This window comes from Vulpes lagopus, chromosome 10, assembly GCF_018345385.1.
Source record: "Vulpes lagopus strain Blue_001 chromosome 10, ASM1834538v1, whole genome shotgun sequence".
In the NCBI taxonomy this organism is placed as follows: domain Eukaryota; kingdom Metazoa; phylum Chordata; class Mammalia; order Carnivora; family Canidae; genus Vulpes; species Vulpes lagopus.
Genome location: NC_054833.1, coordinates 35,727,330 through 35,752,086, shown reverse-complemented (window position 1 = coordinate 35,752,086; position 24,757 = coordinate 35,727,330). Strand labels below are relative to the sequence as shown.

At 45.5% G+C, this 24,757-nt stretch overlaps 1 protein-coding gene across 6 annotated transcripts; it reads right to left on the bottom strand.

The window, feature by feature from the left end:
* Positions 1 to 9,525: 9,525 nt before the first annotated feature.
* Positions 9,526 to 24,147, bottom strand: HEPACAM (hepatic and glial cell adhesion molecule). 6 transcript variants are annotated; one of them, XM_041769981.1, is made up of 7 exons: positions 23,960 to 24,147; positions 13,722 to 14,063; positions 12,762 to 13,043; positions 12,378 to 12,477; positions 11,628 to 11,914; positions 11,415 to 11,485; positions 9,526 to 11,000 (listed from the first exon to the last, which is right to left on the bottom strand). In XM_041769981.1, exons 1-7 carry the CDS (start codon positions 24,042 to 24,044, stop codon positions 10,698 to 10,700), a joined length of 1,470 nt encoding a protein of 489 aa, XP_041625915.1. In that variant the 5' UTR covers positions 24,045 to 24,147; the 3' UTR covers positions 9,526 to 10,697. The 6 variants fall into 6 exon arrangements, with proteins under 6 accessions (XP_041625915.1, XP_041625916.1, XP_041625918.1 ...); XM_041769982.1 differs by having other exon boundaries at positions 11,415 to 11,482; XM_041769984.1 differs by having other exon boundaries at positions 11,784 to 11,914.
* Positions 24,148 to 24,757: the final 610 nt, after the last annotated feature.

Sequence of the window (24,757 nt, the reverse complement as noted above, 5' to 3'; positions counted from 1 at the left end):
CCTCCAAGCCCATCTGACCCCCGACCGCCTGCTATCAGTAGTCTTTTTTTTTTTTTTTAATGATTTTATTTATTTTTTTGACAAAGAGAGAGAGAGAGTATGCACAAGCAGGGGGAGCAGTAGGCAGAGGGAGAAGCAGGCTTCCCACCAAACGGGGAGCCTAAAGTGGGAACTTGCAGCTGGCCCTGTCCTCAGCTGAGTGGGGATGGGCAGGTCCACAGTGAGGAGAGGTGCCAGTGCTGAACTGCAGGAACAGAGCCCCTGAGGGAGGCTGCAGCAGCCTAAGGAGCTGTCCCTACCCCATAGCCACATGCCTCACCTCTGGAATTGCCTTCAGCACGCCTGCCTCCCTTCCCAGACCCTGGAGAGCCAGGTGCTAAGAACTGGGCTGTTCCTGGGGGACATTAGGACTCTCCCCCTTCAGCCCAAGTGTCCAGGGCACTCAGGGATCCATGGGGTGATGGCCAAGGCGACTTCCCAACCGTAAGGTGTGTCTGGATGTCTCCTAGAGATCACAGTGCTCATTTCCAGCACTGGCCTCACAGCATCCGTATTGTCTCATTTCCACACGTTTAAGGAAAAGCCGACTGCATGAGTCATGCGGATGAGGTTAGTCAATGGGAGCTGTCTCCAGTTATTTCGAGGAAGCTCTGCTCCAGGGCCAGTGGCCAGTTTACATAGCATCTTCCCTTATCTCCCAATTTTAGAATTGTGTGTTTTTGTGAGTAATTTTTTAGTTGCTTGTAAAAGGGGAGAGAGAGAAGAGGAATTCCCCCCTCCAGGGGACAAGATTTTTCACTTCTGGCTCCTGGCTCCTGGCTCCTCTGGCTTCTTAGTCTATGTTTTCTGAAAACGCAGCCAGGGGTCCCTGCTGGGTAAGCTGGTAGGGCAAAATATATGAACTCAGGTAGGATTTGAAGTCAGTTACACTTAAGCGTAGATCCTAATTTCACCGGCAGAGATACCTTGAATAAGTCAGTCACATAACCTCTCTGACTCTACTTTCCTAATCTGTAAAATGTTTGTGTGAGGTTTATGGATCGAGGATGTGGAAGTACTTAAAAGATACTAGGTGTGGGGCAGCCCGGGTGGCTCAGCGGTTTAGTGCCACCTTTGGCCTGAGGTGTGATCCTGGAGACCCCAGATGGAGTCCCACGTAGGGCTCCCTGCATGGGGCCTGCTTCTCCCTCTGCCTGTGTCTGTGCCTCTCTCTCTCTGTGTCTCTCATGAATAAATAAGTAAAATCTTAAAAAAAAATACTAGGTGTCTATTAATTATCTCTTGAGTGCTCTGGGAATGCCATACCCCTGCCCTGACCAACACAGCCCCAGCTAGCCCCAGCTACACATAGGCCACTCTTTGGGTCTTGAGATCCCGCCCTTTTTGGCTTTCTTGTTTTGCTTTATTTTCTCCTCTTTGCTTAAGTCCGTTTGGTCCCAATCTCCAAATTCTCATTTTTGTTGCTGGACGCCAATGGCTGGAGGGAAACAGAGTCAGGAGAGGAGACAGTAATGGTCTCCTCTAAGCTGAATGGAAAAGTTGCTCTGATACTACCTCACTTGCATAGCATCTGTTCCCTAGTTCTGGTCCTATCGACGTCATGGGCGATTTCAAGGTCCATGGGGGAATCACGTTTAAAACACTCAACCCTATAGTTTCTTGACCTTTTCAACACCAATCAATATGGGTCATCCCAGATCAAGCATTGGAAGTTGTACCAAATGGAAATTTCAAGGCTGCTAGCATCAACATTTAACCGTCTGCTCACATGTCCAAGAAGAAGATCAGTTACTGTACTTTGTGTTCAACCTGTCAGTGCCTTCCAGCCAAAGACCACCCGGAGCATACTTGTTATTGAATGTAAGGAATTTATTACTCCTTGCAGCTAAGGAGCGTGCACACCATGGGGAGCCGTACGGTGTCTCAGTAAGAGACACTTAACTCAGTAAAAAAACTCACTAGGGTGTTAGAAAGAACCTATTATAGGATTTGGGCTTTCACTGGGTGATTTTGGGAGGGTTCTAGGAAGTAGAGCTTTGCTCTAAATTGGGTGCTGTCAGGAATCATGGACAATTCTATGATTCTTTGCAGAAGAGTGTCTTTGATAATTTCTGTGCTACGTAGAAGATCAAGTGGTTCTTCTTCTTCTTCTATTATGAACAGTGCTGCCCCTAATGTTCATTTCATATGTCTCCCAGTATAACTATAAGTGTTTAAGAGTTTCTCTAGGGAATAAATAAACCTAGTAGTAGAATTTCTGGGTCTTGGGCCATACTAATATTCAACTTTAGATGGTAATGATTGTTTTCCACATCAGCTGGTTGTATCAATGTCCTTGAGCCACATCTGCAGAACAGTTGGTAAACCTCTTAATTTTTGACAATCTAGCATGGAAAATAAGATTTTATTATTGTCTTAATTTGCATTTGCCTGATTGAATAATAAAGCTGAACACCTTTTCAAGTGTTTACCCATCATTTGCATTTTCTCTTTTGGGAAGTATTTGTCTCTATCTTTTGCTGATTTTTTTTTTTTTTAGTGTCTTTTTCTCAATAACTTTCAGAAGCTTTACATATTCTGGATAATAATTCTCTGTGGACTAGAGATGTTGCAAAAACAAGCTTGGCCTTATATTTGCTCTTTTTTAATGGTGTAACAGATGTTCTTAATTTTACTATCGGTATATCCACTTTATGTTTACCGTATTCTTTCTATTTTTGTAGAAAACCTCTTTTACATGAAAGCCAAAAAGATATTCTCCTGTATTTTATTCTGAAAATTCAAAAATCTCAAATTTAAGTCTTCAATCTATCATTAATTGATTATTTTATATGGCTTCTGTGTATATATATTTTTTCAGGTAGTCAACAATAATCCCAGCACTACCTATCTAGTGATCTTGTTATACGTCAAATGTCTATATAGGTGTATCTTGTTTCATTTGTTTCAAATAGGCCTGTTTGTCTATTCCTATGTGAACATCCCATTGTCCCAATTACTAGAGCTATCTAGTAAATTTTGATATCTGGTAGGGTGAGACCCCTCACTTCTTTTTCAGAAGTGTTTTGGCTCAGGGGCACCTGGATGGCTCAGTTGGTTAAGCATCTGCCTTCAGCTCAGATCATAATTCCTGGATCCTGGGATTGAGCCCCACACTGGTCTCTCTGCTCAGCAGGGGCCAGAGGGTGGGTGTCTGCTTCTCCGTCTCCCTCCCCACCCCCAGCTTATGCTGTTTCTGTCTGTTTTTCAAATAAATAAATAAATAAATAAATAAATAAATAAATAAATAATCTTTCAAAAAACTAAAACTAAAAAAATTTTAAAAAGAAGTGTCTTGGCTCTACTTGGGGCTTTAGCTCGCCAAGTGCCTTGAAAACCTCCCTGGAACTGATTGAACATGTAGGAAGAAGCAACATTTTATAACATCAAGTCTTCCTATTCATGAATGTATATACCTCTCCCTTTATTTTTTACTCTTTCTTACTGTCTTTCAACAAAGTCTTAAATTTTGCTCTGTATAGATGTTACCTATATTTTAACTTCATTTTTAGTTGACTTGTTAAGCAAAGATAGTTACAGTAATTCCTATCATCCTGTATACTTGTCCCTTTGCAATGCTTGTCACCCCTCCCACAAAAAAAGTGGAATCTTTCCCCCAACCCCTTCAAGCTCTGCTGGCCTTGTGAATCGCTTTGACCAACAGAACAGTGGAAGTGATGTGATGTGTGGAACTTCCAAGTCTAAGCTTCTAGAGGGCTTGCGGCTTCTGCTCTTGACCTTTGGAAACCCCGCTCTGAGACTGCCAGGTGAAGAAGCTCGCTTTAGCCACATACAGTAGAGATGAGCTATTCTAGCTGAGGAGTCCTAAACCTACTGGCCAACAACCAGTATCAACCATCAGACATGTGGGTGAGGCCATCTTAGGCACCTAGATCCAGTTCAAGATAGCAGATGATGTGGTCACATAAGTGACCTCACAAGCAGCAGCAAGTGAGTCACCCTGCAAGTCCAGTGCAAACTGCTGACATAAAGAATTCCAATTGGATAGAATAGCTGCTCTTTTAAGTTGCTCAGTTTGGGGTGGCTCATTACAAAGCAATAAAGAATGGAGATACCTTGATATCATGTCTTATAGTTTAAAGGTTCTTTTGAATTGTCTATGTAGGAAATCATATAATCCAAATACGGCATTTTTCGCTTTATATTTCCCATCTTTAACCCGTTTTGTTTTTTTCTTGTGTTGCCAGGACCATGGTGACTACAGAGAGTGAGTGTGGATATCTTTGTCTCCTTCATTTTATTTTATATTTATTTTATATATGTATTCATGAGAGACACAGAAAGAGAGGCAGAGACACAGGCAGAGAGAAGCAGGCTCCCTGTGGGGATCCCGATGAGGGACTCGATCCCAGGACCCCAGGATCACAACCTGAGTCGAAGGCAGATGCTCAACCACTGAGCCACCCAGGCACTCCTGTCTCCTTCATTTTAAAAGGAACTCTTTGAATGTTTCACCATTAACATTGAGAGTCGCTATCAGTTTTTGTAGATACTATTTATCAGGTCTCAAAGTGGTTTTTTTTTTTTTAAGTGTTCTTTTATTTTTAGTTTGTTTATAGCTTTTGATCATGATTAAGTATTAAATTCTAAAGGTTTTTTTTTTTTGCATCTCTTGAGGTAGTTTGTCTCTTTTAATCCATTAATGTGGTGAATACATCTTTGAATTTTCTGCTTTTTTAAAGATTTATTTATTTATTTGAGAGAGAGTACAGAAGGAGAGGGAGAGGGGAAGCCAACTCCCTGCTGAGTGCAGAGCCCTTCATGGGGCTTAATCTCAGGACCCTGGGATCATGACCATGACTAGAGCCAAAAGCAAGAGTTGGATGCTTAACCAACTGAGCCACCCAAGCACCCATGACTTTTCTATTTTTAAATTATTCTTGCATTCTTAGTATTTAGCCAAAGGACCTGAAAACTTATGTCCACACAAAAATCTGCACATAGATGTTTACAGCAGCTTTATTTGTAATTGTCAAAATTTGGAAGTAACCCAGATGTCCTTCGTAGGTAAATGGATAAACTGGTTTATCAGAGAAGCACACATCAAAACCACAATAACACACCACCTCACATCAGTTAGAATAGCTATCATCAAAAAGACAAAGGGTGGTGAGGGTATGGAGAAAAGGTAACCCCAGTGCCCTCCTGGTGGGAATGCAAATTTGTGCAGACACTATGGAAAACAGTATGAAGCTTCTTTAAAAAATTTTTTTTATTTATTTATTCATGAGAGAGAGAGAAAGAGGCAGAGACACAGGCAGAGGAAGAAGCAGGCTCCATGCAGGGAGCCTGATGTGGGACTCGATACTGAATCGAGGAATTGAAATCCATAAATCATAAAGACACCTGCAGTCTCATGTTCATTGCAGTATTATTCACAATAGCCAAGATACAGAAACAACCTGTTTCCATATTCATTCATCAATGGGTGGATGGAAAAGAAGATGCAGGATATTGTGTGTGTATGTGTATGTGTTTCATATATTTTGAAGTTAATTAATTAGATACCCAATTCAATTTTAATTTTTTTGGTGAAATAAATCTTTTAATATTATGTGGTTACCCTCTGCAGCAGACACTATTGAGGCTTCATTTACAATTCTTCAGAATTTACCTCTATGCTGAAGGCCGCTTTCTGTTTGGGGACCATATCTGGACACACATCAGTGCAAGTTGAAAGCACCAGGAGCTAAGACCCTAAAAGAAGTCCTAAACTAAGGATGCATGGGGATTTGGTGGATCAGTACCCCAGTTGCCTTGCCTCTCAGTTAGGATTATCCTGGAATCTGTTGATCTAAAATCTGATCTCAATACTGTTCTTCCAGGGTCCCAGATAGCATTGGGCTCTGGTTTTCCCAAGTATTAACTGGTTTGATCACATGTCCTTTACTAACTTTGATTGCTTTCCTGATCCATTTCCTTACTATTCTATTGATCTATTTATTTCCTGAAATAAATAAATTATTTGGACTCAAATTCAAGGCACCTCACTTAGTCCTAATATTAAAGGAGGCCATCTATCTAACTGGGATACTTTTGGGAGTCAGAGGGCATACTAGTTGCTAGGGTAATCTGAGTAAGCCAGGGCTGTTTTAGGCAAACAGGGTGTAAGGTCATCCCACTAATTAGGGTTTTTGTCCCAAAGTCCATTTGTCTTCTGTTAATAGCTATGCCAGTTTCCTCTTGCTTGCTATTTGCCTGGTATATCTTTTTCCACTACTTTTTTTTTCTTTTTCCATTACTTTATTTTCAGTTTTTGCAAATCTTTGTTTTGAGTGTATTTCATTTAAACAGCATATAGCTAAATTATTAAAAACATTATCTAGGGGTGCCTGGGTGGCTCAGTTGGTTAAGCAACTGCTTTTAGCTCAGATCATGACTCCAGGGTCTGTCAAATAAACAAATAAAATCCTATATATTCCAACAGATTGCATTTTAACTGATGAATTTAGGCCATTTACAATTTATTTACAATTTAGCCTTGTTTCTACCATCTTATTTTTGGCTTTCTATTGTCTCACTTTTTCTGTTTTTTCTTTTTTCTTGGTTTAGATCGTGTTTGTTTGGTTCTTTATTCTATTTTCCCTTTTATTGGTTTGGAACTTTACCAATTCTCTCAATCATTTTAGTGGTGACCCTGATAAGGTTGCCTTGAATATGTAATAAAATCTGAAGTTACTACCTTACCTATCTTCCCCTCCCCTGAGAATTCAAGGGCCTTACAAAAGTTTCATTCTGATAATGCCACCTCCCAATTTTTTAAAAAGATTTTTAAATTTACTTATTTATTCATGAGAGACCCAGAGAGACAGAGAGAGAGAGGCAGAGACACATGCAGAGGGAGAAGCAGGCTCCATGCAGGGAGCCCGATGTGGGACTCGATCCCGGGTCTCCAGGATCGCGCCCTGGGCTGAAGGCAGCGCTAAATCACTGAGCCACCAGGGCTGCCCTCCAACCTTCCAATTTACATGCTATCATTTTCCTGTATTTTATCTGTCAAGTTTTGAAAAGTATAAATTAGATACTATTACTCATTTAATAAGACACTATTTAGATTTGCTAACCTATTTACCCACTATTCTCTCTTGTATCTCAAATCTTGCTTTTCCCCCTTCCCAAAATGTGTCTTTTAGGAGTTCTTATCATGTTGATGGAAAACTGTAGCTTTGTTCATCTGATAATATCTTTATTTTACCCTCATATTTGAGAGATTTCTTTAAGGTACAATATTCTGGGTTAATAGTTATTTGTGCTCATAATTTTGAACCACTTTCTAATGATTTCTATTATTGTTGTCTAAACATATAAGATCTATCTTTCCCTCTCTGGATGCTTTTCATAATATTTTTTCTTTGTCTCTGGTATGCTCTGGTTTTACTTTTGTGTTAAGTATGGAAATTTTAAAATTTATCTTCTGTTAATAACCTTCCTATATCCATATATTTATGTTTATAACGAGGTCTACAAAAACTTCAGTCATTACTCTTAAAATACTGTCTCTCATTTATCTTTCTATTCTTCTTTTTGAGTTCTTGACAAAATATGTGTTAGTTCTTTTCTTTGTGCGTGCCATATCCCTTACTCTCTTTCTCATCTTCTTCATCTCCTTGTTGGTCTGTGCTTTACCCTGAAACATTTCTTCAGATATATCTTGCAATTGAATTAACTCTTTCCAGCTCTGCTTAATGTGCTGTTTAATTTTCTCATTTACAATTTTTATTTCAATAAGTCCTATTTTTTATTTACAAAAGTTCTATTTTGTTCCTATTCAACTTAATCACAAAGTTTGACAGTCTCTTGTTGCTTGTTCATTTCTATAATTTTGTTTTTCATTTGTTCAAACATTTCATAGTTATTTTATATTCTATATCTGATCGTTTTAATATTTGAAGGACTTACTGGTCTAAATCTACCATTTCTGTCTTCTGACTCTCACTTATGGTGATTTGTTTCCTTTTGTGCTTAATGGCCTTTTATGGTCAAGTTGTTGATCTTAATCTTTGAAAATTTTAGGAGATGCTTTTCTCCAGAGAGGATGTGCACTTTTATTTTGGGAGCTTGGGACTCCTTTCTAGGATGCCAACTCAATCCAGGAGTCTCAGGCTCTGCTCCCCCATCCTGCCGACTGGCCCAAGTCTAGTCTTCCATTACGAGGCTAAAATAAACATTTGCTCCCGGATAATCCAGATTTTTGCAGTGCTAAATAGTCTGGACTCACCTTATACTTCCAAGTTTCTGTACGTGCGGCTCCTGCTCCCTGGAATAGGTGTCCTTTCATCCTTTTTTTTTTTTCACCTGATTAATCTGTCTAAGACTAAATTCAGATTTGTTTTCCTCCAAGATACTTTTGCTGACAACCCCTAATCTAGGTTAGATGATGCTCTTACATGCTCTGTCAGAACATGCTGTAGCTACTTCTGTCATGGCATTTTTCACACTGTGTTGTGATAACCTGCTTACTCATCTGTCCTCCTTCGTGGGGCTGTCATCTGGGTAGGGGTCATGGCATAGTCACACTGTTTCCTCGGTGTCTTGCACAGGACCAAGTCCATGGTATATTAACATGTGTTTGTTGAATAAATGAAAGCATTGCAATGAATGCATGAATGAATGAATGGGTGAGTGAGTGATGATTTTGGAGTGGACAATATGGGATTTGCACAGAGGGTGACGGATGATGAAGGAAGATGAGAAGAAAAGGGAAAAGGGAAATGCCTGGCATTTTTAAGCTGCTTGTTGTGTTTTCCTTGCTGAAGTACAATAAAATTGTCATTTCATTTCATCAAAAGTTTATTGAGCATCCAGTATGTGCTAAGCACTCTGCTAGATGCTGGTAATACAAAGATGAAGATCAAAACAAACCAAAAACCAAAAGCAAAACCACTTCCTTACTTTTACCGCCTCCCCCCCCCCTCCCTGGATTTAAGGCAGATTTGGCTTGAGCCTGGGAAGCTGGCCCCTCAGGGATTCAGCACCAAGGCATGAAGTGTGGCATGCTCTCACTTCCTCCTCACTTCAATGCTGTCTCCCAAGGCTGAGTAGCTTGTACCCCTCCCCCAAGTCCCACACCTCACACCTGCCTGAGCAACTGTCCCCTGCAGGCATGATCTCATTCTGGATGAGGCACCTGGGAAAGTTAAGGGAACAGTTCTGGCTAGCTAAGGGAAGCTGCGAAGGCACACCTACTCAAAGGAGCCTGGAGAAGTGGATAGGGACAGGGAGCCAGGAGGGGCATGCTGTCGAGGTAATTGGCCCCTGACAGGGGGGGGGGAGGGGCAATTAGAAATGTTGTTGTCCTTGGGGCTGGAACAAAACCTGCCCCATGTGGAGCGGTGGGGAACACAGGGATTTCTCTGTGGGATGGTGGAGAGTCAGGGCTGTAGCATAGGAGGTTGGGGAGGGGCCAGGGATGCAAGGGACTTGGATGGGCATCAGGGAAGAGAAGTTAGAACACAGAGGCCCTCCTTCTCTTTCAGCTTTTTAATTGCCATCACTCCTCACACAGTAGCTTATTGTCTCTCCTGCAATCTGTTCAAGAGGCGGTGACATAGGCACGGTCTGGCGATGCCATGGCCCAACCTCTCCGTATTCTACATTTGTGTGATGAGAGAGTCTGCCCTTGTCCTGTTTCCTGGGATCTGAGCAGCTGGGAGCAGGACAGGTGGGAGTCTGGAGGCCAAGGGTTGCATCTTGTCTCCCTGCCATCCTGGGGAGCAATTAGCTGCCCCCCTTCCCTTGCCCATGGTTACTCTGCAGACTTGAACCTTACTCTCAGCTGAAGGAAGCCCAACCACCTTTCCCAGGGATAATGATTGTTTGAAAGGCTTGTTTTGAAAGGAAGCCAAGGAGAAGGCATAGGTGTGAGGGTTTAAAAAAAAAAAAAAGTTCTTCACTTGATCTAGCTTTCTGGGTCAGAGGAGTGAGAACTTCCTTCTCTATGGACTAGAGACGGAAAGAATGCTTGGTACTCCAGTGAGGGAGGTTTTGGGAGGAGGCCAAGCTTGAATCCTTTGCCCTTACTAGGGCGCAGGTCAGGGGGTCAAAAGAATGAACTTGACTCTTGCCTCACCAACCGGTAGGTACCCAGAGAAGGGTGCTCCAAGGCACTGCCTTCACAGTGATTCCCGGGGTGCTCAGAATAGTCCTCTTCAAACCTAGGTTCGAAGCCGGCCTCTGACTTCCCCTAGTTTAGGACAGTTGTCCCTTTTGGGCAAGTGGCCTCTCTAAGCCCGAGCTAGCCAAAAAAAAAAAAAAAAGTGTCCCGGGAACCGGGAGGGAAGGAGGGTGGGTGGAAGCGCAGAGCTCCCTAGGAAGGGCACGGGATAGGGATAGTCCCGGGGGTTAGGTTACTGTTGTTAGTTTCCATAAGACCCTGGGTTGGGGGGGCTGGGCCGGAAATTTAATAATCTATACGGTCCTAAGAGGGCACAACCCCGCCCACCGAGAACACAGCGGGTGGCCCGGGAGCCAGCGGCACGGTCTCACCTCCTGAGCCCCCCCTCCCCGCGGTGCCCACGCTCGCCCGCCAGCCGGACCCGCGCGCCCGGGCGGGGCCCTCCGTGGTCCGCTGCGGGCGGCGGCCGCGCTCCCCCCGGGCACCGGGCTCGGCCGGGCGCCCCCGGGGGTGCCGAGGCGGCTCAGGCGCTGATCTCCACCGGGCTGGCCTCGTCTTGCTCGCGGAGCAGGTGCACGCCCGCAGTCCGCAGTGAGCGCGAGGCGCTGCGCGAGCGGCCGGGCGAGCCCGGGGCGCGGGGCGGCGACGTGTGCGTCCGGCCGGTGGCGGGGGAGCGCGCCGGGGAGCGCGGGTAGCGGCGGGCGGAGCGGATGGGCAGCCCGGGCGAGCGGCCGGGGACGCCCGGAGACACGGAGTAGCCGGGCGGGCCGGGCTCGGCGGCGCCCCGGGGCTCGGCGGCGGGGCTGTCTTCGGGCTCCGGGGAGTCCTGCGGGGACACGCGGCGCCGCGGTTGGCTGGGCGAGGCCGTAGCAGGGCGCCCCGCGGGGAAGGGGCCCGGAAGAGCCGCAGCGCGGACGCGAGGACCCTGCGCCCTGCCGCCGCGCTTCCCGCCTGTCCTGGACGGCCCGGCCCGGCCGACCGAGCTGCAGGACGCCAGCGAGGAAATGGCCCGATCGGTGCCCAGAGACGGGGCTTGAAGCCGAGAGCTCCCACGCACGCGCATCCCCTTGTTTGACCCTGGGCGAGCCATTGCACCTCCGCCAGCCTCAGTTTTCCTATCCCTAAAGTGGGGGCGGCGGGGGCGGGGCAAACACTTCCCAGGGCTAATCTGAGTGAAGAGGCTCGGGGTGGTGCGGCTGTCCGGCGCCAGAACCTGGCAGGGCCCGCAGCAACCGCTCACCTTGTCCTTGAGGATGTACAGCGCCATGGGGTTCTTCCGCTCCTGCTCGCCGCCTCGCGGGAGGGTGTCTGCTGCACAGGGCGGAGAGTGGGGTGGCTGGCCCCGTGGGGAACCCTTTCTGCCAGCCAGCGCCTACACTCTTTGCTCCCCAAGTGGCCAGTCAAGGCCCCGCCACAACCTCCACCAAAGGATCCAGAATCCCTGGGGTCCTACCTTGGCTGCACCTTTCCCTGCTCTGCAGTCTTCGTACAGTTGGTGGAGGAAGGGGCCCTGCAGAGCTGGCTTCCTGGTGGCCCAGTTCTGCCTTTTCCCAGCAGCCCACTGATCTGAGTGACGATGGGATGGGTGAGTGGGTGGCTGGGAGCTCACCTTCTGGTTTCAGACGGTCATCATTCTGATCCATATATTCCAGGGAGTTTTGCTTCTCCAGCTTCCTCTTCTTCCTGCAAATCAACCCAGCATCCTCTGAACAGAACTGTTGAGTGTGAGCCGGAGAAGGCCTGGGGGGCAGGGGCACAAGAGGAATCTGGTGTCGGTAAAAGAGGCCTTGTCACGGGAGGATGGCGCCATAAGCTTTGGATTGAGTCACATTTAGGTTTGCATCCTGAGTCTGTTGGCTGGCACCGGGGGCAAGTCACTTAACCCATCTGAGTCTCAGTGTTATTATTATCTGTAAACTGCAGATAATCGTACTTAGAAGGTGGTTCATTAGTCACAACCAGCGTGCCCAGCCCACAGAAGGGTGCCCTGCAAGCGAAACCCCTGTTAGGGTGCTGGGGCTGTTGGGAGTTGGGAGCACAGGAGGTGATTCCGTACTCAACACATGCAGTGGTTAGGTGGATCTCCTGGGAAGAGGTGCAGGGCCCTCTGCGGGGATAGGCATTTAGGAGACTAAGAAAAGAATAGGGCTTGGGGTGGTATCAAAGGATTAGGGTGCTCAGGGTGTGGAACTTGGGGAGTTACCCAGACTTTTTGGAGGGTTTCCAGCAGGCACAGACTGTCACCAAGGTCACAAGAAGGAAGATGCCTCCTGTGGACAAGATGATGTAGAGGGAGCTTCTTCCTAGGGAGAGAGAGAAAGGCAGAGAGGTGGGAGAGACTTTAGAGGGGCAGCGAGTATAGTGGGGAAAGCTCTTGCAGGGAGAAGGAGGCCCAAGCAGCAGGGCTGGCCAGTGGCGGAGCTTGCTGAGCCCCCTTCCCACCCTTTGCTGGCCTCCACGGAGAGGTGGCCCATCCCTGCCTGTCTCTCCCCATCTAGGGGCACTCCTTCTGGGGTGTCCTCAGTCCCTTGAGGTGCCTGCCTCTTGGGATTTTGAGGCCTGAGGGTGAGCAGACAGGGAGACTCACGGTATACGGTGATCTTGATGGGCAGGCTGCGGCCCTGGCTGATGGGGTTCTCCACCACGCAGCTGTACAGGTCATCGTCCTCCATGAGCACGCGGGTGATGGTGAGCACCTTGTGGTCGGGGGACAGGAGCATTCTCGAGTCATTGAGGAGAGGCTTGCCGTCCTTCAGCCAGGTGTAGCTGGGCTTGGTGCCATTCTCGTGGGAGCAGTTGAGGGTGAAGGCCTCGCTGAGCTCCAGCACGGTGGTCGAAGCCACTAACACCTGTGGCCTCGAAATGGGCACTGAGTCCCAGGGGTGGGGGGAAGGGAGTCTGTGAGCCGTGGGCCAAGCAGCTTCTCCCCTCCCCTTCTTGACTCCCTGCCTTCCAACACAGTGCAACTCAACCTGTGGTCTGAGAAGCCCTTCAGGGATCATCCGTCCAGTCTTTCCCCATCATCCACCCATCTGTGCATTCGTTGAGCCCCTACTCAGTACAGAGGATACAGTGCTGAACAAGACAGCAAGGTCCCTGCCCTTACAGACCTTCCCTTCACTCTCCTCAAATGCCCCTTCGAGATGTCTTAAACTGGCCCAGGCCGGAGTGTATTTCAGTTGGGCTCAACCTAGGTCCAAATGTCTGGGTTGAAGTATCTGCTCTGTCATGTACTAGCTGCGTGACTTTGGGCAAGTTACTCAACCTCTTTGTGCCTCAGTTTCTGCATCTACAAAATGGGGATAATCATATTAGCTAGGCCTACATTATTAGGAGCATTAAATGGGTCAATGTAGGTGAAACACTTAGAATAGTCTCGGGCACATAGCAAGCACTCTACAGGCGTTCGCTGTGTCCTATCTGCCGAGTTCTAATCCTGATTGTCTCACTCTCAGCTGCCAAGAGGCTTCTGTGGGGGTGTTCCCCGGGTCTGGCTGCCCCAGTCCCAGGCCTCAGGCCTGCCTCCTTCCCTGCCAGAGCACTTTACCATCTACAGTGAGGTTGATGGTCTTCTCTCCAGTGAATGTGTCATCTGTGATGGAGATCTCAACCTCGTAGGTGCCCTCGTCGGCCAGCTGCAGGTCACTGAGGAGCAGGGAGCCATTTTCAAAGAGGCGGATGCGGTCTCGGTAGTCAGGCCGTAGGGTGCCAATGACCTCTGTGCCGATGGACTGCACCACGGTCACTGGCTTGTCCCGCTTCAGCTGCCACTTCACCACGGGCTTGTCACTGCTGGTGCTGCTGTACTGCACGGAGAGCAGGGCTGACTTCCCCACCGTGCCATGGATCAGGCGCACTGGGCTGGTGATGTTCACCCCCTCCAGGGGCTCTGTGGACAGAGACCCATGGGGAGAGGGCAGTGTCAGGCCCTTGGCTTCCCACCCCTCTCCCCCATTTATGTCCTCAGATGTCTTCCTGCCTCACCCTCTGGGCTCTTCACTCCATGTCAGTCCTTCCTTCTTACCCTTCGATGCCATCTCTTCTCCTGCTATAGCTCTGGAACCTTCTGATCCACCATCACCCCTCTTACCCATCCCATTGCCCTCGGTCCTTCTTCTACATGGTCCTCTGCCTCTGGTGGTTTTCTCTGTCGCCTTCCTCTTGAGGAAGGCCTCCAGTTAACCTAACACTATGTGCTCCATTCACAGAAACATTGAGTATTTCGCCTGTGACAAGTACTGTTCTACGTCCTTGGGATGCATCAATGAGCAAAACAGACAGACATGGACCTCAGGGTGAATTTGTCAGATTTGCTTCTTGATTGGGGATTGGGAAAGTAGGGAATGGAGCAGCATGGGAACAGAGGTTCATAAAGAAGGGAGTGTGGCACAAGGCAGTGCCAATAAAAGGGGGAGTTTAGGGGCCAGGAGACAACTAGACCATTCTTCATTCACACCAAGAGTCTTCTCTTTCCTTACCCCAGCTGGATGTAGCACTTTACTAGGCCCACCCAGGCCTGAATAGTCCTGCAGATGAGTAGTTGGTTTTGGAAATACACCCAAGATCCAGCCCAACCTGCAACCCCTAGAGAAGAGGGATTTGGGATGGACAGAACAAAGTGGTTCGAATCAAGAGGCCTTGGAAGATTGGGCTCCACCATTTACAGGCCATGCGAACCTGGGAAAGCCATCGTTCCAGGCCTCATTCTTCTCATTTAGAAAATCAAGACATGACAATTACAAGAACAACTGCCTTACCAAGCTCACGGTGGAAAAGGACAGTACTTCAGTTATCATTGTGTAGTGGAAAGAACACAAGAGTGAGCATCAGAGACTTAGGCTCTTATTGTTGACTTAGGACCTAGAAGAAGTCATGTATCTGTTTGGGACTCAGATAGATGAAATAAGTGGCAAACTGGATGTTACATCCATTTGTTCCCACCCTGCAATTCTGGGATTTTACCATCTTGTCGAATGGTTGGCCCATCTAGAGATGCATCTTGTATTTCACAAATCTTTTAGGGGCTTTAGGGGCCTGAACAGATGCCACTCACTCATGTTACAGGGCCTTGTAAAGCAATGTGACCAAATGAAGGTCTTCTGGAGAGGATGTAAGTTGGGAACAGGGCTAAGTTTAACTAAACAGACACTTACAGGTCACGCTTTCAGTCACTCTGCACCCCCAGCTGCTCTCTCTCATCACTGCCTCTCAAGTTCCCTCTCTCATCTTCCCACTCTCCTACTCTGCTGTTTAAACTTGGGCGAAGTGGGGCAGCCCTGGTGGCTTAGTGGTTTAGCGCCGCCTTCCACTCAGGGTGTGATCCTGGAGACCTGGGATTGAGACCCATGTCAGGCTCCCTGCATGGAGCCTGCTTCTCCCTCTTCCTGTTTCTCTCTCTGTCTCTAATAAATAAATAAAAAATCATAAAGTAAATAAAATAAATTTGGGGGAAGTTATGTTGTGCCCTTCCCTCCCTTATTCTTCTCCATGTGCTTATATGACCACATTGAACCAGGAGGAAATTAAACTAAAAGGTGAGTTGTGGAGATTAAATGTAATAAAACTATTCAGTTCATTTTTGGAATAAGTTCTTTGTTGTTAAGGAGTGTGGTCGTCACCTTTGGAAGGGATCAAGGAAAGGCTAATTGCTATTCTTTCACCTTTCACCTTGTTCCTTTCCTCCTTTGTATCATGAGGTCATGGGACCAGATGATCACAAGGGGTCTTCTCAACTCTGACATCCTATGATCCATTATGCCAGGTATGTTAGAATCATATCTAATTGTGGAAGAAACTATTCAAATGATGAAAGCTGCCAGATGTATGAGTATGATATGCTTGTTTTTTTTTTTTTAAGATTTCTCTATTTTAGAGAGAGTGAGAGAGCACATGAGCGAGCAGGGGAGGGACAGAGGTAGAGAATCTCAAGCAGACTAATCCCTGAGCATGAGGTCCAACTTGGGGCTCAGTCTCACAACCCTGAGATCACAACCTGAGCTAAAACCAAGAGTTGGTTGCTTAACAGGCTGAGTCACCCAGGCACCTCTATGCTTGTTGTTGAGAGGAGTCTTGATTTGGGGGGATGTAGAATGAACAAAATCAAATATTTTTAAATGTTTTTAAAATTAAAGATATACTTGTTCCCACAAAACCATGTATAAAAATGATAATACATAAAATCTAGTTCTGGCTCCCAAATTTGGTAGAAGAGGTGGTAGGGACTAGACTCCTGTCCTCCCCAATAATTGGGATGCTACTAGGAATCCCTCTGGCTCTGTGTATCAGAATGAAATCCATTTGATCACATAATACATAAAATTTCTTCCAGCTTTCAGTTTCTGTGATTATTTAGTTGGGATTTCCTGCTTAGCAACTGCTAGGTCCCAGGCTTGGCTTGATTTAGAAAAGCAAGCTTTCAGATTTCCCTGAATAGGCAAATAGACTTCGGTATGTGTGACTTGAGGTGGCCCTGAAAAAAGTCACTGAGTTTCATTAAAGGCCATGGTGGTGATGAGCAAATGGCTGGGGAACCTCTATTCAGGACCCAGTCTGAAGCAGCGGGGTCTGTGCATGAGGGTTGTATATGCAGAACCGTCCTGGGGTTCAGCAACCCCAAGCATCAAACTTTGACAGTTCTCATTTCCTCTTTCCAGGAGGCTGGGAAGTGACAGTCCTAACCTTAAGGGGAAATGGAAGAGATTCCTCCTCCCTGGCCCTCCCTCGAGCTTCCCCTGTGTCCTATCTCTCCTATCGCATACAAGGTCCTACTGCTCCTTTTGTGATGTCTTCCTAGTTCTGGTCAGTTCTTTCTGTCAGTTTAAACTTGATTCTTCTCCATAAAAACATTGGGAAAGTGACAGCATATGGATTGCCCTAGGTTTCACCCCCCTCTAGGTGGGCACCTTCCTCACACACAGGAATGCGGGTATGCCCACGAATCTCAAGGATGTATGTACACATGTTCAGAAGTGAATGGAGCAGTCTTTCTCAAAAGCTGACAAAGAGTATTTTGCTGAGCAAACACCATTTCCAAAGACTCTAGCCAAAATTGGAGTTGGTATTAAGTTCAGGGTTCTACAACTTTCAAGGGACACAGAGAACTGGGACAGGTGCCAAAGCAGGACACAGAAATGAGGAAATGGCTAACAACTACGATCCATAGTGGAAATAAAAGGGACTAGGGCTATTTGACCTTGAGAAGTGATTAACTTAATCATGGTCCTTGAGTCTCTGAGGCATCATTATGTAGGAAGTCTCTGTTCCCACAGGAGGCGGAACAAAAGGAAATTGACATCACAGCAAGATTTACCTGTCAACTTAAACTGGGCCATGCTGGTGGGTGGCCCCTCTCAAGTAGGATTTTGAACAGGAGTGACACCAAGGAATGTTAAGTTTTAAAATATGAGAATGAACGTACCAGTAGCCTTGGGTTTCCTTAATAGCCTCTCCCTTTAAGGAAACCATCACTTACTCATTTTTTTATGTGCTTCTTTATGCTTAGCAAAGTTTTCCTTTTGCCAGTGTTTGCCTTAAATTTTCCTTCTAAGAGTGTCAGTGAGACGGTGCCAAGCACATATTCTAGGGGTTGATCTTTATACACCTAGTCTCGCTAACACCACGGGCTGCTGTTATATCCTTTCTTATGGTTTTTTTTTTTTTTTTGGTCTTATTTGGGTCTGTCACCCCAAGGAGGTCCCTTCGGCCATCACAGATACCCTTCTCTGGCTTTTCTTAAATTCTATTATTTCTTTTTTGAGATGTGGTGACCAGAATTTAATCTGTGCCACAGCATGGTTTTCTAAAAGGAAAATATTTTGCTTTCTGCTTTTGGCTTTTAGTATTTTTCTTAGTGAATGATGCTCTGAGAACAACCCCCTCCTCTGCCGCTGTCCTATAGGTGCACCACTGATTGCATACATAATGAGGTTACTGTGTTGGGTTCTTTTTTTTCTTTTTTTAAAAAGATTTTATTTATTTATTCATGAGAGACACAGAGAGAGAGAGAGAGAAAGAGGCAGAGACAGAGGCAGAGGGAGAAGCAGGCTCCATGCAGGGAGCCTGATGTGGGACTCAGTCCCGGGTCTCCAGGATCAGGCCCTGGGCTGACGGTGGCGCTAAACTGCTGAGCCACCTGGGCTGCCCCTGTGTTGGGTTCTTATGTTGGTGTACTCTTGAGGCCTTCAAGGGCCTTCAAGAGTGTGAAATCATTTTAAATGTCAATCACTCAGGAACATAGGAGAAAGTCAGGAAGCAGAAGTTGTGAAGAAGGCCCTTGGCATCCAGGAAGAGAGGTGTCTTTGTACCTTTTTATACCTACTTTTGTATCAACCTTAAAGAGTGTAGATGTTCAGTAAATGTGTATCTAGCTAATAGGTATTAAGATAGCACGCAGATTTACCCTATTTTAGATCAGAACAAGCACTATTGTTTTTGTTTTGAAATTTTTATTCATTTATTTGAGAGACAGCAAGAGAGAGAGCATGAACAGGACAGAGGGAGAGGGAGAAGCAGACTCCCCACTGAGCAGGAAGCCCAATGCAGGACTCAATCCCAAGACCTTGGGATCATAACCTGAGCTGAAGGCAGACACATAACTGACTGAGCCACTCAGGTGCCCCACAGACATTATCATTAAGCTGTCAATTCACCAAAACTGACTTATAAATTTAATATAATATCAATCAAAATCCCAGGAGATTTGCTGTGTGATAGTGCACAAGAATAGACAAACAGATCAGTGCAATAAAATACAGAGCCAAACAATAAATTTATATATGATCACTCAACTTATGACAAAGGTGATCCTGCAGTGTTCTGGGGAAAGGATTCTTTTGGCAATGAATAGTGCCAGGCCATGTAGGAAAGATGGTCTTACCTCATACCTTACACAAATATTAATTCTGGATGGATTGTGGATCTAACTGTGAAAGGTAAAATACTATTTTTAAAAAAAGAAAACATAGAGAATATCTCCACAACTTGAAAGCAGAGACAGATTTCCTAAACAAGACACAAGAGTGGTACACATAAAAGAAGAAAATGATACATTGGACACAATAAAATTAAGAGCTTCTGTTCATCAAAAGGCACCATTAAAAGAGTGAAGAGGCAAGATGCAGAGTGAGAGATATTTGCAAGGCATATATCCTACAAAGGACTGGTATCCAAAATATAGTTCTTAAACTCCTACAAATTAATATTTTAAAAAAATTTCAGAAAGCTTAATAGAAAATGGGGGGGAAAAAAAGGACTTAGAACAGGGACTTCAGGGCAGCCCAGGTGGCTCAGCGGTTTAGCGCCACCTTTGGCCCAAGGCATGATCCTGGAGATCCAGGATTGATTCCCACATCAGGCTCCCTGCATGGAGCCTGCTTCTCTCTCTGCCTGTGTCTCTGCACCTCTCTCTCTCTTTCTCTCTCAAGGTGACAGGGTCTCTCATGAATTAAAAAAAAAAAAAAAGAAAAAGAACAGGGACTTCGCAAATAAGGATATCCAAATGGCTAATCATGATATGAAAAAGATACAACTTCATTGATAATAATGGAAATGCAATTTTAAACCATAATTTGATACCCTTCATACTCACTAGTATGACTAAAATGAAAAAGAGAAGACACAATTGGTGAAGATGCAGAGTAACTGGAGCTGCTGGTAGGAATGCAGATTGATACAATCACTTTTGAAAATTGTTTGACCATGTCTACTAAAGCTAAACACACAGATATAACTTAGCAATTCTACTCCTAGGGATATCCCCAAACAAATATGTACATCTGTTCCCCAAAAGACAAGTACTAGGATATATTAACAACTGTATTGATAAAGCCTCAAACTAGAAACTACCAAAGTGTCTATTAAAGTTGAATAGACAAATAAATTGTAGTATATTCAGACAATGGAATACTATACAGCACTGAGACCAAACAAGTTACAATTTCAATAACTCATGAATGAGTCTTACAGATTTGGTGTTCAGCAAAAGAAGCCAGATGCAAAAGAATGCATGCATATAATTCCATTTACAAAGTTCAAAGACATGCAAAATTAATCTGTATTAGAGGTTAGGATACCACTGTAACCCTGGGGAAGGGCAACAGGAAATGAAATAGTAAGGGCATGCTTCTGAAGTGCTGAAATGTTCTATTTCTTGATCTTGGAGGCTGATTACATGGGCTAATTTGCTTTTTAAAGGTTCATCAAACTGTATCCTAATGCTAAATGCATCTCTGTGCATAACTCTCTGTTAGAAGAAAAAAATAGCACCCATAATGTGGAGGTGATCTTAGAGCTAAAAGGGCAGAACCCAGGTAAGGGACTTCTTCCTATTGGGTTCCCAGAAGATGGAATAGTTCTAGGATCCCAGAGAATGAAATTTTGCAGATTAGATGATCTAGATTTATGGCGTGCCACATTTATATCTGTATGTCAGTGTCCTAGCCTCTAGAAAAACCTTGTTTGAATGCTTCATGAATGGGGCTGTGATCAATTTAGGAAAGCCTCATTTGTCCATGCTAGGGACAGAACATTGAAGACCGAGTATTTATTCCTTGCCCCCTTTAAGTGCCTGTCTTAAAAAACTACATTTCCTAGTCTCTTTGGCACTTAGGTATGGCCATGTGACTGAGTTCCAGCCAATGGAACCAGTGGAAGTGATAGGTACTGTTTATAGGCTAGTTTAAAGAAACTTTTTTTTCTCTCTCTCTCTTTTTAAATTCTCTACCTGAAAGAAATGGAGAAAAACTCCAAGGTGACAGGGTGTGACTACTGGAAACACATGTCAAAGTTGATGAGAGGGATGCCTGGGTGGCTCAGTGGTTGAGCAACTGCCTTCACCTCAAGTCCTGATCCCGAGGTCCTGGGATTGAGTCCCAAATCCAGCTCCCTGCAGGGAGCCTGCTTCTCCCTCTGCCTATGTCTCTGCCTCTCTCTTGTGTCTCTCATGAATAAATAAATAATTTTTTTAAGTTGATAAAGAGCTTTATCAACTTGGTCCTTGAAAAGCTTCATGGAGTAGAATCCTTCCTCATCCCAGGCCTAGTCTGGAACTGCATTGCACTACTACATGGTTATCGCCAGGAACTTAAATTTTGGAATTTATTTGTCATAGAAGCTGGTATTTTCCTAACTAATATTGTGAGCAGGGCAGAAATTCCTTATAGAATTTCAGCTCTTTATTGTTCTTGAGTCCACAGCAGTACAATGGCCCAAGCCTGCACTTACCTCCTATCCATCGTAGGTCTTAACTAATATCCTATCAGCATAATTTATATTTTTTTGCTGTATTTGTTGAGTTACATTTTCCCACACAGAAAATCCTTTGTCATCTTTTGTTTTTGCCTGGTCACACTGACTGACAAGATCTTTCTATATTTTTTCTTTACCATTCGATGACCTGAAAGAATTTAGGGACCGCGCTGACTTGTATATTGCATCATGTATTTTGTATTCCTGATTCTTGGTCTCCATACCTTTAGCTCTCTTGATTCCTTCCACTTGTTGTAATTTCCCCTGAGACCACTGTCACTAAGGCTAAAAGTTACCTCTGAATTGCCATTTCCAACAAACTCTTTTAGCTGTGATGTAATAGTAATAATAATAATAATAATAATAATAATAATAATAATAATAGAGATATAATTGGCCCTTGGTATACTGGACCTTTTTGACATATTTGATGCTGATTCTCTGGAAAACTACCAACTCTCTTGACATTCTGGACACCACAGTCTTCTTATTCCCTCTCCATCTCTTTCACTTCCTTCTTGGCCTCCTCAGTGGACCTTTTTTCCCCTCTACCCTCCTGTACAAAACTTGGGTTTTTTTTTTTTTTTTTTTTTTTTTTTTTTAACTTTTATTGGTGTTTAATTTACCAACATACAGAAAAACACCCAGTGCTCATCAAAACTTGGGGTTACTCAATGTTCCATGTCCAGCCCATTTTCTCCTCCTAGGTGATATTATCCATTCCCATTGTTTTGTGTTTCATCTATAGGCTGAGAGTTTCTACATACCTCTCTTCAACCCTGACCTCCTTGCCCCCCACTCCTAACCCCACCCCCAGTTTAGGCTATTTAACATTTTCCCACAGATGCCTCATAGGCATTTCAACCTCAATAGGGACAGTACGCATTATCACATCCCCAACCCTATCCCAGTTGTCATTTCAGATTTCACATACAAATCCTATCCCCCTCTCTGGATCCTCCCACTTCCTATCAATGACTAGGTCCTGAAATTCCCTCCAAAATATTATCTCCCCATGTCTTGTTCCCCTTATTTTTATTCTAATTCCAGTTTATGTTATTCCTCTCTTGAACTACTGCAGTAGCCTTGTTATGTGCTCCCCACCCCCCAAATTCATACATTGAAGTCCTAACCCCCAGGACCTCAAATGTGACCTTATTTGGCATTGGGGTTATTGGCAGATGTAGTAAGCTAAGATGAGGTCGGGTGTAGGGGCCCTAATCTAATATGACTCATGTCCTGATAAAAAGTGGAAATTTGGACACAGACATGAGCATAGGGAGAATGTCCTGTGAAGATAGAAGCTCTGCTGCCATAAGCCAAGGAGCTACGTGAAGCTATCAGAGAGACCTGGAACAGATCCTTCCTTAGAGCCTCCAAAGAAAATATGACCTTGATCTCAATCTTTTAGCCAGCAGAACTGTGAGACCATACATTTCTGTTGCTTAAATCACCCAGTCTGTGGTTCTTTGTTACAACAGCCCTAGCTGTTTGGATACAAGCTTCCTTTCCTATCTCATCCGCTTCCAGTTTCTTCTCCAACGCCTCGCTGCAGACTGAGCTATCTGAAGCACAGTTCTGGCCCTGCCAGTCCCCAGATGAAAAGCCATCCAATACCCCTTCCCCCCTTTCACTGTTTACAGATTATATCCCAGTTTCCCTAGTATGGTTTACAAGGCTCTCGCCGAATTCCCATTGGTGAGTGGCTGGGCTGCTCCCAAACACATGATGCCATCTCAAAATGTTGAAATGCATTTCCCCAACTAAAATGCCCCTCCCCACACCTACCTATTTTTCTCATCCTTTAAAAGTTAGTGCAGACATTCCCAGGACACCTCCCCTGATATTCCTCCACCCCACCGTGTACTGCCAGAACCAGCTTTCTGGATGGGGATAGGTGACTTCTCTCTGATTCTGGGCATCCATTTCTACATTTTATTAAAATGATCTCTGTGTCTGTTTGCGTGGTCAAATTGTGAACTGCTAGGCTCTCCAGAGCAGTGTGTGTCTACGCCCATCTATTTAAAGATCCATCCTCTAAGGAGTTGGTAGAGTTGTCAACAGCATGGGGTGAGTTATGGGCAGGTTGGTGTTAGTTCCCAAAACCAAAAGGCTCATTATCTCCGAAGCGTATTTCATCTCCCTTGCTGTGGTACACTCAGAGAAGCCAGGGTGGGGGGTGGGGAGGCACAGAACCAGATCTCCCCCACCCGTCCAAGCCCCATCACGATCCCTTGGAAAGAATGCCGGACTGGCCCACGCCAACAAGACATCCCATAAGAAATGGCTCATTGCCCTCTATCTAATGTACTGAATGCCGTGGGAGCTCCGAAGTCATGCAGCCTTTTGGGGGAGGGGCGCAGGGGCTGGGCGGGAGGCACACAGAATGAAGAAATACATTCAACACTAATGCCTGAACTCACTGAGATGCTTCCCACGGCAGCTGAGCTCTCTCCCCTCCTCCCTCCAACTCCCCCTCCCTCTCTTTTGCAAGTAACGGGTCCCCTCTCCAGACCCTTTCTTACCCTTCTGGTCGCCTACCTGTCTGGATCAGAAGAAGGTAGACAAAAGGAGCGAGGCTCAGGGCACTGAAGGCTCTGGACGGGGCTCCCCTTTCTCTCTTCATTTTGGGTGGCGTTCTCCGGCTCTGGTGCAGACAATTAGCATGATTTCTCCACTCTGGGCACGTCCCTTTGTACCACTCGGAGTTTCTCTGCCCGAGCACAACCCTGCCAACTTCCCTCTGAATACACAGAGCCCTGTGTATTGCTGGACTTGTTCTTTCCTCTCTTTCAGACCTGGCATTTCTAGTTTCAAAGCCCTACATCCCCAGCTCGGAAGGGGGTATCTGCTTAGGATTTAATCTTCAATGCGGGTTCTAGCCCGATGGGTCCCGTCAGTTCTCTGCCTGCCTATGCTGAGCCCCACTACCAGGGGGAGATGAGGATTTGGGCTCAATGATGGGACTGGGCTCAATGATGGGACTGAACTGGATCTTGTGTCCAAACCTATCCTGTCTCCACCTCATGCTCCTTGTTGCTGCAAAGGAGGGCGCATGCCAGGGACAGACCTCCGATGAGCTCTGGAAAGGAGGGAGGGGAGCTTTGAAATAGCCGGGGAAAGAGAGACTCCAGAAAACTGCTGAAGAAATGCAAAATCCCCCTTTCAATCCCAAGGATGACGATTGGAAAATGGCTCAAATTCTATTATTTTCATGCCTTTCCCGGTCCTGCTTGGGATTCTCTCTCCTAGCACAGAATCACACGGATGCTGGGGACCTCTTTCCTGGAGCCACTCTGCTCATTCCCCTGCCTCTAGCCAAGTTTCTAGAACACGCCA

What these genes read in the sequence shown, in the direction of transcription:
- HEPACAM (XM_041769981.1), bottom strand. Translation starts at nt 24,044, where the DNA reads ATGAAGAGAGAAAGGGGAGCCCCGTCCAGAGCCTTCAGTGCCCTGAGC. An exon ending in CATCAACCTCACTGTAGATG is followed by an intron (nt 13,044 to 13,721) that starts GTAAAGTGCTCT and finishes CCTGGGACTCAG; the next exon opens with TGCCCATTTCGAGGCCACAG. An exon ending in CATCAAGATCACCGTATACC is followed by an intron (nt 12,478 to 12,761) that starts GTGAGTCTCCCT and finishes CTCTCTCCCTAG; the next exon opens with GAAGAAGCTCCCTCTACATC.